The sequence below is a fragment of the Synchiropus splendidus genome, chromosome 1 (assembly GCF_027744825.2).
Source record: "Synchiropus splendidus isolate RoL2022-P1 chromosome 1, RoL_Sspl_1.0, whole genome shotgun sequence".
Lineage (NCBI taxonomy): Eukaryota > Metazoa > Chordata > Actinopteri > Syngnathiformes > Callionymidae > Synchiropus > Synchiropus splendidus.
The window spans coordinates 9,129,891-9,146,955 of record NC_071334.1 but is presented as its reverse complement, the minus strand read 5'-3'; the positions used below and the strand labels follow the sequence as shown (position 1 = coordinate 9,146,955).

Sequence of the window (17,065 nt, the reverse complement as noted above, 5' to 3'; positions counted from 1 at the left end):
ATTCAGGTATAAACAGCAGCTTTGTTTACTGTCGCTTCCGGCTTCACCCGCCTCAATTTCAAACTGCTCGGGTTGGTTCAATCTGATTGGTCCGAATGTCTCTGACGTCAGTATTGGGCGTCAAAACTGATCTATACAAAATGGACGCTAGATGGTAGCAACATGTAATAATCTCCGATTCAAATACTGTAGAGCAGTATAATTCGATCGTCCCTTTTATTTACCTTGTACGAAAACGGAGGTTTAACGGATTTCCTAAACCCCAGAAGCCTCCTCCAGCTCCTTCATTGGGGCATACAAAGGCGTTCTGTCAAGACTCTTCTTCACCGCTCCTCTCCTTGTTAAACTGTTAATGATGAACCCTCAAAAGAACAACAGATGTAGAGCAATTTCACCAGGAAACTACCACAAGTTATGTCTGTTGTAATCCAACTGCGAGGCCAATAAAGATTGATTTCTAGTAGTCAGCACGCCAAAATGGATTACCCAGACTGTAGCCACGGCAATATACAGTAATGGACATCAGAGTACAAAACTTTCTGAAAAACATATATTTGCTCTTTTATTGTGTTTACGTCACATCATTGCTTGGTTGATCACACGACTACAGTCATAAATAAAATGCTTTTACAACATGAGTAGAAAACATTTTTTTTTTTTACCATCAACACAAATCTTTTTTTCGACAGATTCTATTATTTTTTACGGCGATCGTGTTTCCGTATGATGTCCATGAGGTTGACCTTTGTGACCAGTTGGTCGCCTGTCTCTCCCGACTTGGTGTTATATTTGTCCTTCTTCTGCTGCTCGTGTAGATGTGGGGAGTTCAGTAGCTGAGGCGGCAGGATGGATCCAGTTGGTTTGACCCTTTTCACCACATCCAGGAACAGGCGTTTGTTGCTGTTATTGAGGAAAGTGATTGCTGTTCCCCGATGACCTAGTCGGCCAGCTCTGCCAATCTGATGAACAACGTGTGTGATTAAATATGCAACCACAAAAGAGAGTCAAGAAGGAAACACCTACCTGATGGACGTATTCATCCATGGTGTTCGGCATGTCGAAGTTGACCACTAATCTAACGTTTGCCAAATCCAATCCTCGACCAAGAACTCCAGTACTAATGACCACTTCATACTCTCCATCAAGCAGACCCTGAGGACGGACAAAAGAAACATAAAGCACACACACACACCACAACTATAAACACTTTAAGGACAAAAATCTCAACTGCTACAATATTTAAATTCCATTCTGCAGAGAAGTCTCTATATTTGCGTATTTGTTTATGAAACAAAAATACAACCATCAGTATTAGACAAACTATTCAATACCTGAACATGATTCTTAAATGAAGAAAATGAGCATTAACTCAGTGAACCAACAGTAATTCTGGTTGAAAATGACAAAGGAGATCATCTCAGCCTGCTCTTTAAATCTCACCATAAGGATGCGGTTGCGTTCTCGTTGGGTCTTGTCTGAGTGGATCGCAACAGTATTGAGCTCCATCACCGTGGCCACTGCCTCTCGTAAAAGATCAGCTCCCAATTTACAGTCGACAAACACCACAACTGGAGGATGGTACAGTTTGTTGTCCTGTAATTTTTGCAAAGAAAAACACATATTTTAACTTCACAATGCCCAAATAAAAATGAAACAAAGATGGTTAAAGGTTCTAATGATTTCATTGAACATTTATTAACTTATTTGACCCATTTGTTTCAGATCATGATGTAAGAAAGGCAGGGATGTGATATCCAACTCATTGACTTGGTTGTAGAAACATGGAGTTGCCATATTCACATACAGCCCCCTTACTTTTCCACTCCACAATGCAATGGCAATCTAAAATATGGTTGAGATGGTAGAAATGCCTTGGTAGTTCAGACCTTTTTAATCTACATGTATCTAAAAACTCCATGAATTCCATAGTATAATAAACAAGAAAACTATTTATTTAGGTAAGCAGTACAATTGTGCCTGGCGTGAGCTATACATTTTATGTTGAGCATACATATTCTCTTATGCAGTGTATGAACGTACACCTTATACTATTATGTCATACATTGAATGAACTAACAGCACTACACTGATGATTAATCAAAATGTTTAACTAGGGTTAAATAACACAGCCTTTCTAGTTTTCGAAGCATTTTCTTCAGTATAGATGACAAACCTGACTATGCTAGTATATGGCGAACGTTTTCCTCAAAATTGTTTTAACATCGAATGATTTTTACATACTAGATACTGGCTGTGTAATTTGTATTTTTTTAAATTATTTTCTTAAATTACAGGGAAAATATTTTTGTTCTTGCAATACACCCACTAAAATGGGCCCATTGATGCAGTTCTGGATGCTCTACATTGTCCACATTTCAGTTAAATGAAATATGTTTTAAAATAAACAACCTGGGTTGGAATCATTACTTCTCAACAGTAAAAATGACAAAAAAAATACATGTGGAACAACCTACACTTAGGATCTCAAACAGCTTCTTCTTCTTGGACGGCTCCTCCACCCACAGCAGGATCTGCCGGACGTTGGCACACGGCTGGTTCTTCTCTCCAACAATGACACGAACCGGCTCGTGAACTAACTGAGCGGCCGAGTCCTCCGCTCCTTTCGGGATGGTAGCAGATGTCAGCAAGGTCTGGTGCTCAGCAGGGAGATATTCCAGGACTTCATGGACCTGCTGCAGGAAGCCCATCTTCAACATGGTGTCAACCTGCAGATTTCAGACATAAGAACAAGCGGTGTGTTCAACAAATTACTATTATTACAATTTACTATTGTAGTAAAAATTGTTGCTCCTGATTGTCCATCTCTTTACCTAGTGTAACATATATTCTTAGTGCCATGTGGCATCACCTGTTAAAGAAAAAGAGCTCTTCAGTCACCAATGTTTCTTGATGTGCTTTTACAAAGTGATTTATTTTTCCTTTTTATTTGTGTGTACACAAAGAAACAATCAGATCAGAAAGGCCGCCACACAGCATATGCCTCTACTGAGCCCCTCATTTTCACTCCAATTGTGATGTTGAAATTATTGCCCTGAGATGTACTTTATCTATGTCATTCTTGCTGAATATATTGTGAGAGCAAGTGGAAGTGGTTCCATAAACACAAACACACACTTCCAGCAGCAACGTGGGAAGAACAGAGCTGGTGGTGGGACAGGAGGTAACAGAAATTAATGCAGAACTCTTTAGAATGTGTTGTAATCCAAACAAAGTGACAGAACAACCCCAAATTCAAATCACCTGTTCCTGCACTGAATTAAAGTATCTGTCCATCACTTTTTGGTGATGTCGCTCCAAAATGCTGCACTCAGAAAACATTCCAAGGCTATTAGCTGTATTAGTCTAATGTTGAAACATGATTCATACCTCATCGACAACCAAAATCTTCACTTTGCTTAGCTGCACAGCCTTCTGCTTCAAGATCTCAATAAGTCGTCCCGGCGTTGCAATGACAATCTATGTGAAGTTCAGAGAATTAAAAGCACAAAATAACTGCATTTGCATTGTAGAATCTTCACTAGGGGTTAATTTATCATTAAACCAAAACATACATACTTTGATGTTGCGCTTTAAGCGGTGGAGCTGAGGAGGAAGAGGCATCCCGCCAACCAGCAAAGCCGTTCTCATGTTGGGGATGCCAATCACAAGTTCCTTTGCCTGCTTCTCAATCTGAATGGCCAGCTCTCTGGTGGGTGTCAGGACGAGAGCGGCGGGACTGTAGTCACCTTGTGGTACTCTCTGAAGCATAAGTCAAAAAGACTGACATATTTCAGATATTCTACTCACCAAGGTTTGTTTATTAAATGAGAAATATATATATAATTCATCATGCAAACATTAAGATAAAATTACAGTAGACATGTACTTTGACACTGTACCTCTAATGCTCGGATCACAACGGGCAGAAGGAAGGCCATTGTTTTCCCAGAACCTGTGTCGGCACTAGCGATGACATCTCTCCTGCTGAGTCCAATGGGTATCATCTGCATCTGAACTGGCGTTGGAGACTTGTAGTTGGCTGCTTTCAAGTTTTTATTCAGGATGGCAGGGAAGCCACAGTGTTCAAACTCTATGATGGGTCGTTTTACATCTTTTCCGACAGTTTCAATGCCGAGTTCGGTTTTAACCCTTTGTATCTGCTCGTCCGAGAGTCCATATATGAATGGATCTTCCTTGTACGAATATTCCGGTTCAATGTCCTTTGATAAACCTATCATGGATGACGGAAGTTGAGAATTTGTTTCTTCTTCCAACTTTCGGTTGAACAGTTCTGCTCCGGTGCTCAGACACATTTGGGCCAGGTGAGCGGCTTTGCACTCAAGACTGCAAACGTCATTGTCAGTGCGGTCACAAATATACTCCCCATAGCGACCACACATCACACAGATGGGCTCCCCTGGCTCCGGCCATCTCTGGTGCTTTTTAAATGATTTTACTGGCTCCTCCTCTTCATCTGTATCTTCCGAGGGAGACTCTTGTCTTTCGTCTTGTACAAAGGTCTGTGAGCTAGATTCACCTGGATCATCTACTCTTTCTGTTTCTGCTTGGGATTCCGCTGCAGGGGTCTCTGTTTCGACGTCGTCATCCTTCACCACAGGCTTAATTTTCTTTGATAGATTTTGGCTAGATCCTTCAGCTGGCCTCTTGACTTTGAGTGCTCGTGGCATAAACATTTTATTCCCCTGTAACACAAAAATATGAAACAATTGAGTCGGCGCATTAATGGCTATAAGGCTTAGCAACGAATTTCAAACAGCTTCGATCGTGTGTTTTTGCTATCAGTACCACGCATGCGACGACTATCACATGTGACAGTGTGCTGATTACTATAATAAATAGCAATACGAAAAAGATCGAGGATATGCATTTAATGAATAGAGGACATAACAACAAAACCTTTAAATGGCAAAAATTGGTCAAAAAACTACAGCGTACCTTCTAACGTCAGCTCGCCCATCACATAGCAACACAGCAGCCGTCGCAGGATGAAAACGTATTCACAGCTGCATTATGGGTAACGCAGTTTATCAAGCCATTGTTTATTTGACTCGATTCGTATCCTTTCTGGAGGACGTTACGAATATTTTTGAATTATTAACGTTTGATTAAATGTCATTATTATTAAATTATAAGTATTGCGTATCGTGGATATATTATGGGTTTTTTTTCTGGTCCTGAATTTGCTCTGAACAAGTATATTTAGCCGCTTAAACCATTCGTTTCCGCTTGAAATGAAGGTGTTATTTACTGTTAGTCATTATTATTTTCTATTTAGCTATGCAAAAACTTGGTTTTAATGTGGCTCAAAGTTTATATTATTGTGTCAATTTCAACATTGAACACATTTAAAAGAAATCGTATTTCGTTCATCTCGGTCGTGAATTTGGATCACATTTTTAGTGTCTGATTAGAATTAGATTCAGGGAAGTGTCGTTATATACTACTTGCCTTTATCGATTTTAAAATCAATTTGTCATTGAAGCAAAACACGAACAAAGCCAAACATACTAACGGCATTTGAATGCATCACTCGCGCATGCGCCGACGCTCCCCAATGTGGAGCGACTGGAGCCACGGTGCAGCAGGAGAACCGCACCGCGGCACCCAGCGACTGAGCAGGGAACGGACGCCGAAAAGCCGAGGTTACCTTGGTCTAAATACACGGCCATGAAAGGGGGTGCTTCACGCTGCCGACCAACTTCAATAATGGGACATTGTATGGGGGTTTTTCTGTCGGAATACCGGTTTTTCTTGTGAACTTCAGCCGTGCCGTTTGTGAAGGAACACGTCTGGACTGACAGAACCGAATGGATGGAAAACAGCGGGACTAGACTCATTGTGTAAACCAGACACTTGGGTGAATAACCACGCAGAAAACTCAACATTTCCTCACCGAATGTAGCAGTACTTCACAGAGCCACGTCGCTTTTAAGCCAGTCAATGTTCTGCCCCGCGACATTCCAGTAGTGGTGTGTTTTTTTTTATAATTGTTTTGCTGCATAGGGCTGCACTTTGACGGGAATCATGGGAGAAGTTCAGGACGTCAAGGATGCCAAGAAGGTCTTCGTTGCTCCAGCAATAAAGTCTTTTGAGCACTACGACTTTCCCAGAGCCAAAATCTGTTGCAGCCTCTCGTGGCTGGTGGCCAAAGCGTACGGGACAGGTAGGCGCATCTCTGTTTAACTGCATACACAAAAAGCATCACGTTGTTTGAATACCCCATGAGATTCACTCCGTGCAGGTGAGCTCAAATATAAATTCCTTATTTCCTAATTCTGCTGGACGGTGCCTGCAGGGTGGGGAAATGCAGGAGCAAGACGGAGGTGTGAAAGTGTCCCAAATGATGTAACCCACACTGCATTCAGGTCAAACATGAAAGAGAGGAGCAGATTTTGGCAGACCTACTCTGCCTGTTTGTCATTCTCACACATTATTATATAGTTGTCTCACATAGTCTAGGAGAAGAGGTGTGTTGCCATGGACTACCAGGCAAGAACAATACTAAATCAAATGGACTCCATCGTGTTCAAATGGTATCGATTCCAAAATCTCGATAATGTAGATTGTTTCGTTGATCCACACCACTGACTGGTTTTGTTGTGACACACAGCATCTGTTGAAGCATAATATTTAGATGGATTACCTTTATAATGTCTGGGATTTTTGCGGCCATTCATAATCCTTTACTCTTTACATCATGACTGGAGTCAAGAAAAGTAATGTTTTTCTTTATAGCGTTAGAATGCAGGGTCTGTGGAGGTGTGGTGCTGAAGCGCCAGAAAAACAACTCCTGCATTCATATGGAACTGAGGCACTCTGTTTCTGCACCCATAACTAAATGAGTTCAAGGCTATCGATGTTCGCTTTTTAATCTGAGATGGATGCACTTGATGTGATCTCTGTTGTGTCGTGGAGGGTGGTTGGGACATGTTTGGGCTCTCTGCGGTAGTAAGCTTGTGTGATGTTTTTTTGTGCATGATGGGAAACTTCTCAACCAAGACTCATAATCAATGGAAAGTTGACCTCACTGATTAGTGGAACTACATCAAGGCAGAATGAAGATAATCTTTATTTGACCTCAGGCTAGCCCTTTGTTGTCCTGCCCAGTGGCCATGACAATGATTCGAATCACCAAATACTGATGAAAAAAAGCATCTTCACTGTCCAAATCAGCAAGTTAATCCACATTAAATGACTGATTCCACACATTTGTATTATTCCTTTTTGAATTTTGTTGTTGTAGGGTATCATTCCTCAAGTTTAAAAATGTTTTGACCTGTCAATAGATCAGTAGTTCAAAATTAATGATTTACTTCAGAGGGCTAGTGACAAAACCAGCGAGTAGATGATGTTTTCTTCAGAGAGATTGCATTTTAAAGGATTAAAAAAGTTCCAGTAAACATGGTGGAGCAGGGTTCTTCCCAGCGCTTTAATACTATGCTTTTTAAGGTAGAGCTTAACAGGGACCGTGAAGAATGTGCTCTGTATTTATCTTCCCTGTCGTCAAACTCAGGCACACCCCTGAGTGGTGGCACCCCATACCACCTCACCCTCCCCTCAATGGAGACACCCCCTATGCTGGGGAAAAACCTGTGGAAGTATATTTGGTCCTGACTTGAGGATCAGCCTGAGCATCTTGACATCTTGTGACACTTGAAAAGATGGGCACTGATGAGCACTCTCCCCATGACACTGTCACACTAAGAAAGCCTTACCTGTTATCTTATCATGTGGTGAGGCTTGTCAGGCCTGATTCTTTGGCAGATGTGACTCCAGCCCATTCAGGACCCTAAAAACAGGTATTAGAAGTCTTTTATATATATATAAAAGCTGATTTGTCTGATTTTGTGGCAGGTAAAAAACTGCAAATTTGCAGGACATTTGCAAATTGACTCGTAAAAAAAACTAGTGTCGACTTTTAGTCTAAAACAACCTCCAGTCTCCAGTCTAATTTTAACAAAAAGGCAAGGAAAAAAACACACATGCAATAAATAAATGTATGAATAAATGTATTCGCTAAGATGATAAAATAAGTAAAAAATTTTTACTATGATGTTCTGTGAGTAGTTTCTGGACTGACAGCATGTAGTGCTCATTGTTTTCTTACGGAGCTCCTCACAAGGGCGGAGACTGATGGAACGTTGGAATGATTGTGAGAGACAAAGGGAGTACGGAGTGTTGGTGTGTGGCCGGAGTTCTTCAGCGGCTCATTAATACAATGGAAAAAAAACAATAACTGGTGATCTGAGATGTAAAGTGTTGCTGTGAGGTGTACCATGTCATGCACCACAGTGCTGTAATTTCCCTGCAAACATGAGATTCCTCACGGATCCTCTGTGTATATTCAATCAGGCCTGAATGAAATGAGCTGATTCCAAAAATACTGCTCTCCAGAGAGGAAAGAAGGAGCAGGCTTTTATTCAGCTCTCAGCCTACGCTCTTCTGAGTCCTGCTCATAACGCCAGAGCTTCCAGAATATATATATGTGCCTATCTCTACGAAAACATGGTAACTACGTAACAACCAACATTTCTCCACTGTAGATGGAATAAAGGCAGTGTCATCTAATCTAAAATAAATGTATTTGGCTTTCCAATGATGTTTTGAAGGTTTTCTCATTCATCAGAATGGTCTCTTATTTGTGACTACCATGTGTTCTGCATTGCTGTCTGCTGCTTGAAATATTGAGCATGAAATATTTTGACAAAATACACGGTAGTAATTTGGGGTGAAGAAACCACAGTGTAGGTGGAAATGAGCATCTTGGTGGAGGTGTACACACTCTTGACTTCATTTAGGTTGTTACTGCGATGCTTACACATACTGTATGATGGAAGCTCTGTCTTATTATTTATTAATTGTTTTTAATTATTATTATTTGTGTGACAGAACAATTAGTGCAGGGGTCACCAACATGGTGCACACGGGCAACAGGTAGTCCACAGAGACAAGGGAGTAGCCCACAGGCCATTAAAAAAACAATTATTGTTTTTTTATTCTGTTTGATTTTGTGACTCTTTTTTTGTTACACAATTGGTAGTTGTTGTGAAAACGATGCATGCCACAAATTGTACAGCAGAAATTAGCTCAGCCCCGACTTGGTTTATTGGGTTAGATTAGGTTCGACTGCTTTTATTCAGGATTTCTAAATAAATAATACAATGTGTTTTATAAAGGTAGCAATTAGTATAACAGTGAAGTTAAATGTAATGGTTACATGCTCCAAAATAAATACACACATTTGTGGCCAAAAATATCACAAGCCTTTCACAGTATGAGCAAATAAATGGTTTATTTCTTAGTTTGAATATCTGGCTGAAGGTGTTCTGTTCTCTACTAAAGTCAAGTCAAACAGCACTGTGTGCTTTTCTCCATAATTTTGAGAATATTTGAATCCTGTTTGAAGTAAAATTGATGAACACTTAGGGTTTGCTGAGTGTCTGTAACGTTTCAATGATTTATTTCTTTTTTTTTTTTTTAAGACAAAGAAGAACATAAAAAAAGAAATCTTTCCATATCATGGGTGGATCAGTCTGACCTCTCACCTCCTTATTGACAGTGGAAGATAAATTTGTGTGGTCAGTGCTGCAGGAACATTTTACCTTCAGGAGGTACATTTAATCAGAGGATTCTGCCTCTGTTAGCATTTCTCTGCAGACACCTTGTCAACCACAGATGACCTCTGTGATTCTGGTGGTCACGAGTCATGGAGGAGGGGCAGCATGCTGAAAAAGCACTCGGATATCTAAAGTCATCAATGATGTTTCTCTCTTCTAGTTCATGTTTTTGTTTTAAATCTGTCTATTACAGTTCACTTTCAAGCACTTTCATCCTTGCAATGATGATGTTGTGAAAAGATAGAATGTCTTTCTGTTATGTCCAATAATTAAGACCAGTCTCGCGCACGGAGGTAGTCAAGCTGGTTGATAAGAGCGCATGGATGTTCCCAGGGAGCTGAGAGATACAGACTAGATAAATCGATTGTGTTTCTCTCCCACTGCAGTTGCTATAGCAACCCTGCCGTCCATCCACACATACCCAAGTCAAGATGGTGGTGGCAATAAACTAGGAAGTAGGCTTGCCCTAATATGGAAATGAGACTTTAAGTGCAGCATTTAATAATTAATTTTTATTCAGGTGTGTACATGCTTATAATACCACATCTTTTGCGCACCTATTTATCCAATCAAACTGGAAAAGAAACAGGGTGTGTGTTTACATGTAATGCTCTTTAGAAAGGTGGCCCTTAAATCTGTAATCACAGATGTAATATTTAGTAATGATATGGCAAAGACAACAGTGTTTGTTGAGTGTTGGGGATGTTTGGGAGTTTTCAGTTGTTTTAGCAACATGTAGTGAGGTGTGACTTGTTTGGTAGATAAAAAAAAAGGCATGAATAACAACCTCCAGAAATCTGTTTGGGAAATTGGCATGGCTTTTTTTTTCTGCTTGAATCATTAAAACCACACTTTTGTCTCCCTTCATTCTTACAGACAGCATCCCAGCAGATTTGAAGGACCCCTTTTACACTGACCAGTATGAACAGGAGCACCTGAAGCCCCCACTGGCCAGCCTCCTGCTCTCTGCAGACCTCTACTGCAGAGCCGGCGACCTTATCTTAAAAAGCGATCCCACTAAGCCCCTTCTGGGTCATGAAGCTGTCATCCAGGCGTTGGCTGAGCGGGGACTCTACGTCACGGACCAGGAACGCCTGGTCACCGATCGGGACCTGCGGAAGAGGCCACTGCAAATGGTATGTTCAAAACCATTGAAGTTAGTTTTATGCAAAGATTTCAGACAGACGAGGGGTTAAACTGTAGGACACTTGAGTGGTTAAACGGACACCTCATGATAGCTAAATCAAAAAGTAAATGTAAGAAAGATTATGCTGTCTGATCTGATGCTTTATTTTTACAATAATTAATTCAGATATTTTAGAATTGTGTTCGGGTAACACCCGCCTCTACACTAAAGCACGACTTGGTTAGAGATTAAATTGCTGATTTTTTTTCAACGTCAGAAAGGAGCTTGGCTCTATTTTGGTATATCCTCAGCCAGATAAGACGTTAGTGGTGCCCCAGAACTTTTTGAACAAACGAAAATAGCTGGTTGTTCTAGAAATCTCCGAACTGGATTCTGCCTCCACCTAAAAGCCTGTGATGACTGCCTCTCTTCCCTCTCATCTTTGGAGCGCAGCTTCGTCTGCAGCGATGAGTTTTTAGACAGTCTTGTGAGTTATTCAGAGAGATCCCGATTATTTTGGAGGAACAGGCTCAATAGGAGGCTTTGCTGCCTCAGTGAACGCCACAATACCAGACACAATTAGCACCCAGTGTGCCTGCAGTCTGTTTGTTGAGTCTTGCTGCTTTAATTTCCTTCTTATGCTAATTCACTTGTTATTTAAGCGAAACATCGCTGTTGTGTACTAGCATGTAGTGGCGGCAGATGGGCTCCTCTTATGATGCCAAAACAAGCTTGTCTTCATGGTCGGTCTCAAGTATAAAAGACTGAAGTTGGGATTAGGGTTGTCACAATATTAATGTCAATATCCAGGAAGATATTTAATACGCAATACCATTTTTGATAACCACATATTAAAAAAATACTACGTATTTTAATAATAATAATAATACGTATTTTCAGACAGCGGTGGTAGAGTTTGCTGTAATTTTTGAGGTTAAGTTGTCGGTCGACTTCTCTCTGCTTCAGGTAAAGGCGTGCAGCGCACGTATTCTCGAGGAAGTGTCCAATGGAACGTTCAGGATAAGCAACTTTTTTGGTGCTACATTATTCACTTCAGTCAGCAGTACTGATAATACAGCTGACAGTGTTCTGAGTCTGACAGCAGACTGTCACAACAGAGCTCTATTCCTGACTTTCTCCTGAGGTTGCCAAACAGATTTTACATCGAAGCTCATGTTTCTGGATGTTCTCCCCCGACCCCCGCATCACTGCTCGGCCCACTCACCCTTCTGTCTGCTGCCACGTGACACTTTTCCTTGTGTGAAAATGATTGCACCTTCAGTCACCCACACACATTAGGCAGCGTTGACAGTCTCCTCCACCTGTACAGGCACTAAACACAGCCTGCCTGATGTGGAGGATGGATTATTGTCGCACTTCACAGCTGACTGGCAGCATCGTTGAGTCATTATGTTAGTCACGTATTTGTACTCACAGAACATGTGCTCTTAATTGTCAGTGACCTTGGGGATCATTTGCTTGCCTCCTAATTTACTACATGAATACTTTTACAATTGAAGCTGCGTCATGCTGCTGTAGCATTGCGGACATTATATTTTTGATCACACATTTCCAGTAGACATGTTGCGTATCCAAACATATGTATACACACTGTCACAGTGAACTTATTTTCACCTTAGCGATGTAGTCAGAACAAACCGAATAATAAATAATACAGTGCAACGGCACTGTTACAAGTATATTCAAAGCAAGTTGGTTGGTTTAGCTTTATCAAGGATGGAATGATCTCAAAACATTTGGCATTTTGTTTGGAGCAGGGGTTTCAAAACTGCTCCTTCAAAGGTTTTGGTTTCAGCCCATCAAGCAAGCAAGTCGAAGCAAAAAACAACACCATATTGCTTTGGCAGCCTTGCCCACTGTATATTCTCCAGAAAAAAAATGTCAGTTCCCAACAACGGCAACAGTTATTGGAAAATGGATGTTATTGGCATGGGAAAATAGAGGAAAGTCAACTTGTTGACTAATAATATAATATAATCGACTATAATCAATAAATGAAAACGTCAAAAGTATGACACCATTGCACAAGACAACATCAAAGGTCACATACAATACCTTTCACACCACAACATCTATCACCATAGAAGTGTATACAACAATTTTCTTGCATTTTGTCTTTGAGACATGCTTGGACTGCCAATTGGATGTTTGCTTTGATTTCTTTTCATTTCATCATGCTCCATGCTCATGTGCTGTGGACAGCGCCATCAGTCTGGCTACTAAAGGTTGTCCCTGGCGAAGGCCTGGACACTGAAAAAGGAATTAGGTGTGCTGATGAGAAACTCCTGACAGCTTAACTTAAATTTAATCAGATGTGCCAAACAGTGATTTGATGAAATTGCTCTCCGTCAGTGTGAAGTCCAGTGCAGACTGTTGTATTTCTGCTAAACATGACTGCTCCTGGTCTTCTCTGACTGTCCACTGTTTAATATTTAATAAAGCCGTCCTGAATAGTTCATGCTTTAAACACGGAACATGCAAGACATGGCCCCTTATAGGGTTCCTGCTCTCTGTTTATAGCCTGCATAGGCTCTCTAGCTGTAACTGTATGTCAGAGAAGCAATAAAAGGGGCATTTTTATCGTCGTTTTTCATGTTAAATGCTTTTAACATGAATGCTTTTAACACTGGACTCACTGGTTAAAGCAGATCAAAGGAAGAAAAGATTTTGCCGTGGTTAAAACACACTTCTGTAAAAGCCAGTTATGTTGCATAATATTCACTTGTTTTAATAGATTTTGTGCCTTAGCCGGCAATTCATCATTGCTCCGGTGCCAGAAATGGATTTAGTTCGTACGATCCTGTTTGGCTTGGTTTCATCTTTGATGGGCCACGTTATATGGAGCAGATGAATAGAGGTGAATTCTCCCTCTCTTCCTCAGCCTCCGTCACACCCCATACTGAGAAGGCGCTCCGTTTCCATGGTTACCCTCCAGTAGGCAGGGTTCTGTGTGTCTGTGTAGGTGGGTGCAGTAGTGGGGGTGCTTATGCCTGCATATGTCGTGTGTGTCTGTGTAGCTGATGTGGTCCTGTGTCAGTGTGTGTTCATCTGGGGTTGTTATATAGTGATGCTCATTGTGGCGGCATATATTCTACATTTTTATATTATCTGTGAGGAGGTAGTCCCTCTGCCAGGAAAGAGAATCCGTTTTTATCATCAAGCAGGATTCAGCTGTCATTATTCCCTTTCTCTGCTCTTGATCTCACAAAGATGAGCAGAAGCAGGAGGGTGGAAGGGAAGCCCGTCCAAGTACTTTCTGTCCTCATCAGCCTCAGTGGATTCTCAAGCTATAATGTTATGCTCAATGCAACAGCGAGGCCCGAGAGCACTGTACGGATGGCTGGTCTTAAGTTCATCATCTAAGGCAGAGATGGCTTAAGTTTGTGACCAGAGAACTGGACTCAACCACCTTATTGTTCTACTTATCCTATCTACCTCTCAGCCTTGTGCAAATAATTCCTATACCGTTACAGCAGGAGCATCTGGTAAATATTTGTGGATTGTACTATTTTAACGACTGTCAACAACAACCAACAGCCTGGGTGTATTTCTCAGACCGGATTCTTTCCTACGGTTCATCTATTTGAATACAATTTTCTTGTGTTATAAAAATATTGCTTTTAAAGCATTCATTTGTGTCAAGAAGTGTCACAGTATCAAACAGCTAATTGGGGTTAACAATTAATATCTGCTTTTATGCTTATATCCATTAAGTATTTAGACCCTTGCAGATATTTCTGAGTAAAATTCAAGAGATGATCTTTGGAATCCCAAAATCCCATCCAGCAGTATTTTGGAAACAAACAGCCGCAGGGCGGGTTTAATGTCAGAGAGATCCCTGCTGAGGACTAGACAAAGAACAAATCAAATGCATCTTCTATTTGTATCCTTCACTGGCACCAGAGCCTGATAGGTAAGATCGCTGGTGTTAGGACCTGAAGCTGTGTGCGTCTAGAGACAAACAAGAGTCTGTGTTTCTTCCCTTGCAGGCAACAATGATCTTTCTTATCAGCTGAGATATTTTAGTCGGGACCCTTGTGGCGTTCCAAATACAGACGACTGAAGCCTGTATTTTTAATGGAAGTTGATTTTGTTTAACTGAGGCATGAAAGTATTTGATGGCTAATGACCTTCATTTATGAACTTAAATCATGCAATTTTGTTTGAACTATGAGATGTTGACCTGTGTTACAGAAAACCCCTGCTGATGTTGCTCATAAAAATTCAATGACATTTCAGTAAAACCCTTTTTATTCCTGGTTAAACGTACGCACCTGGTTTTACTTGCATGGAATAATGCAAATCTCGGTTTGCCTTTAATAGCACTTAATCCTTGATAAACGTCTGTGACTGTGGTTTAATGCTGTTAATCTTCAAATTGTGGTTCTTCATAGTTGAGATTTACAGGAATTTGAACCGTCTGAGCTGTACAGGATTGTAGTGAGACCTGTCATGATGTATGATTGTAGCTTTGACACAAAGAGAAGATGCAGAGTTTAGAAAAGTCAAAGCTGAAGATGTTCTCATTGGGAGTGACGAGGAGGGACAAGATTAGACACGAGTATGTCAGAGGGTCATGGGGAGAAGTTTGGAGATAAGGTTTTGGAGGTCACTTGGTTTGGGCTTGTGGAGAGGAGAGACCGTGTTGGACCAAGAATTTTGGAGATTAAGTTACCAGGTAAAAGAATAAGAAGTTCATGAATGTTGTGAAGGAGGACATGTTGGAGGAGTTGGAGGAGAGTGACTTCCTATGGTGACTTGCTGGGTGACCCGATACGGGTTTGACTGTTGAAAACTACAGTATCCATAGTTTCCATTATTCTCTTAACTGTATGTGTGCCTCGGAAAATGATGAATTTAATTAATCGTCCGTTCATCTCAGCCCACCCTTAATGCTGGTCCAAAATCTGGAAGCCTTTGCCAAATCGGATGTTTTTATGTCTCCCGGTTAATATTGGCTTGTCACCAGGTAGCCCCCCATGGTTCTCTTTGAGGTTTCTGTTTTATTGTTTGGTTCAATATGGACAGAGTTAACAAAGAGTAGATGTTGAAAAATAGTAAACTGTTCACGGTTTTGTGGTACTTCAAGGACAATCTGATGGTAAGTATTGTTTATTGGCAAGCTCACTAACTTAAGTCCTACTTACTGCCAAATACAGACTGCAGCATTAAAGGTGTTGTGGCAGGTAATAGCTGCATTCTTCTTTCCCCAAACCCTTGGTTTAGACACAAATAATGGAGGTGTACTGGAATACCATGCTGGCTCAATAGCGTCAAGCCAAACATTATCCAGGACTGCAAGAGAGTAACAATTAGAAACAAGGGTTGGAAACACTCACAACTTTGTGAGCATTTAGTCCCTCAAAATGACTGTCCAGCATGTTATTTAAAGCAATGTGAACAGCAGCAGCACACATTCTTCTATGTGTGCGTGTTTTATCTGTTGTCCACATTGGATTTAAGTTACTGTGGTTCACCTTCCTGACTCCCTCTCTCCTAATCGTTTTTTTTAATGCAGTGTCTTGCTCTCTTCCAAGTTGAGTGCTTTCCCTTGTCCCGTGCACAAATTCACCTGGACTTGGACAACTTATAATGCAAAAGGCAGCAGACGGCACATAAATCTGACTGCTTCATTCCTTTTTTCCCTACATCAGGGTCAATGGAGGTCTGCTGAGTAGAATTCCATGTGTTTTGAAATCATTTTTTCACAGTAATTAAGTGTCAACCAGAGTAAAGGGAATGTCCCAGTCTTCCTGCATGACTTTCATATTCTCATAAAGTTCCATTTCCACTTTTAACCTACTATATGCATGGATATTGTGTGCTTTCAGTTTAACTGGCACTACTTTACGCTTTCTCATATTAAACAGACCAGTAATTGCTGAAGCTTCAAGTCTTTTTTTGACCACATAACACTCGAAGAAAGAGGCTGTAAAAAGTAAGACAACAGACTTTGTCCAGATTCCTCTCGGCACCGATTGTTATCGAGGTGTATCTAAGGTAATTAGCTGTAAGCATTAAATAATTAAAGGATAATTTCAAGCAGTAAATTAACGTCCTGCCCTAGAGCCAACCAGATTCATCCAAGAATAGATTCCACAAAGAAAATGTAGCTCATCTATGGCTAATGTTGGTGTGCGCCACAGTGGACATGGGGTTGAGTGGCATTTAGAGGAAGCCACTTGAAAGGTTAGATAGCGTGACGTCAGTCGGTCTCATGGAAGAATGGGTTATCCGAAATATCGTGCTGATTCAAATACCGTAAATGCCAGCACACCAT

At 40.9% G+C, this 17,065-nt stretch overlaps 2 protein-coding genes across 8 annotated transcripts in view; one reads left to right on the top strand and one right to left on the bottom strand.

The window, feature by feature from the left end:
- Positions 1-424: 424 nt before the first annotated feature.
- On the bottom strand, positions 425-5,330 carry ddx59 (DEAD (Asp-Glu-Ala-Asp) box polypeptide 59). Its single transcript, XM_053885003.1, has 8 exons — positions 4,957-5,330; positions 3,900-4,703; positions 3,577-3,759; positions 3,388-3,477; positions 2,475-2,726; positions 1,441-1,593; positions 1,024-1,152; positions 425-959 (listed from the first exon to the last, which is right to left on the bottom strand). Exons 2-8 carry the CDS (start codon positions 4,692-4,694, stop codon positions 696-698), a joined length of 1,866 nt encoding a protein of 621 aa, XP_053740978.1. The 5' UTR covers positions 4,695-4,703; positions 4,957-5,330; the 3' UTR covers positions 425-695.
- A 257-nt stretch (positions 5,331-5,587) lies between these two features.
- The window catches only part of camsap2a (calmodulin regulated spectrin-associated protein family, member 2a), a 36,594-nt gene continuing 25,116 nt past the window's right edge, over positions 5,588-17,065 (top strand). For 6 of the 7 annotated variants that reach the window (XM_053873301.1, XM_053873274.1, XM_053873293.1 and 3 more), the window contains exons 1-2: positions 5,588-6,184; positions 10,515-10,774. In XM_053873301.1, the coding sequence (XP_053729276.1) occupies positions 6,046-6,184; positions 10,515-10,774 (399 nt within the window). In that variant the 5' untranslated portion in view covers positions 5,588-6,045. The remainder of the gene's footprint in view (positions 6,185-10,514; positions 10,775-17,065) is intronic. The other variant, XM_053873256.1, reaches the window with a different exon arrangement.

What these genes read in the sequence shown, in the direction of transcription:
- ddx59 (XM_053885003.1), bottom strand. Translation starts at nt 4,694, where the DNA reads ATGTTTATGCCACGAGCACTCAAAGTCAAGAGGCCAGCTGAAGGATCT. An exon ending in AGCTGTTTGAGATCCTAAGT is followed by an intron (nt 1,594 to 2,474) that starts GTAGGTTGTTCC and finishes CAAAAATTACAG; the next exon opens with GACAACAAACTGTACCATCC. An exon ending in TGGATGAATACGTCCATCAG is followed by an intron (nt 960 to 1,023) that starts GTAGGTGTTTCC and finishes GTTGTTCATCAG; the next exon opens with ATTGGCAGAGCTGGCCGACT.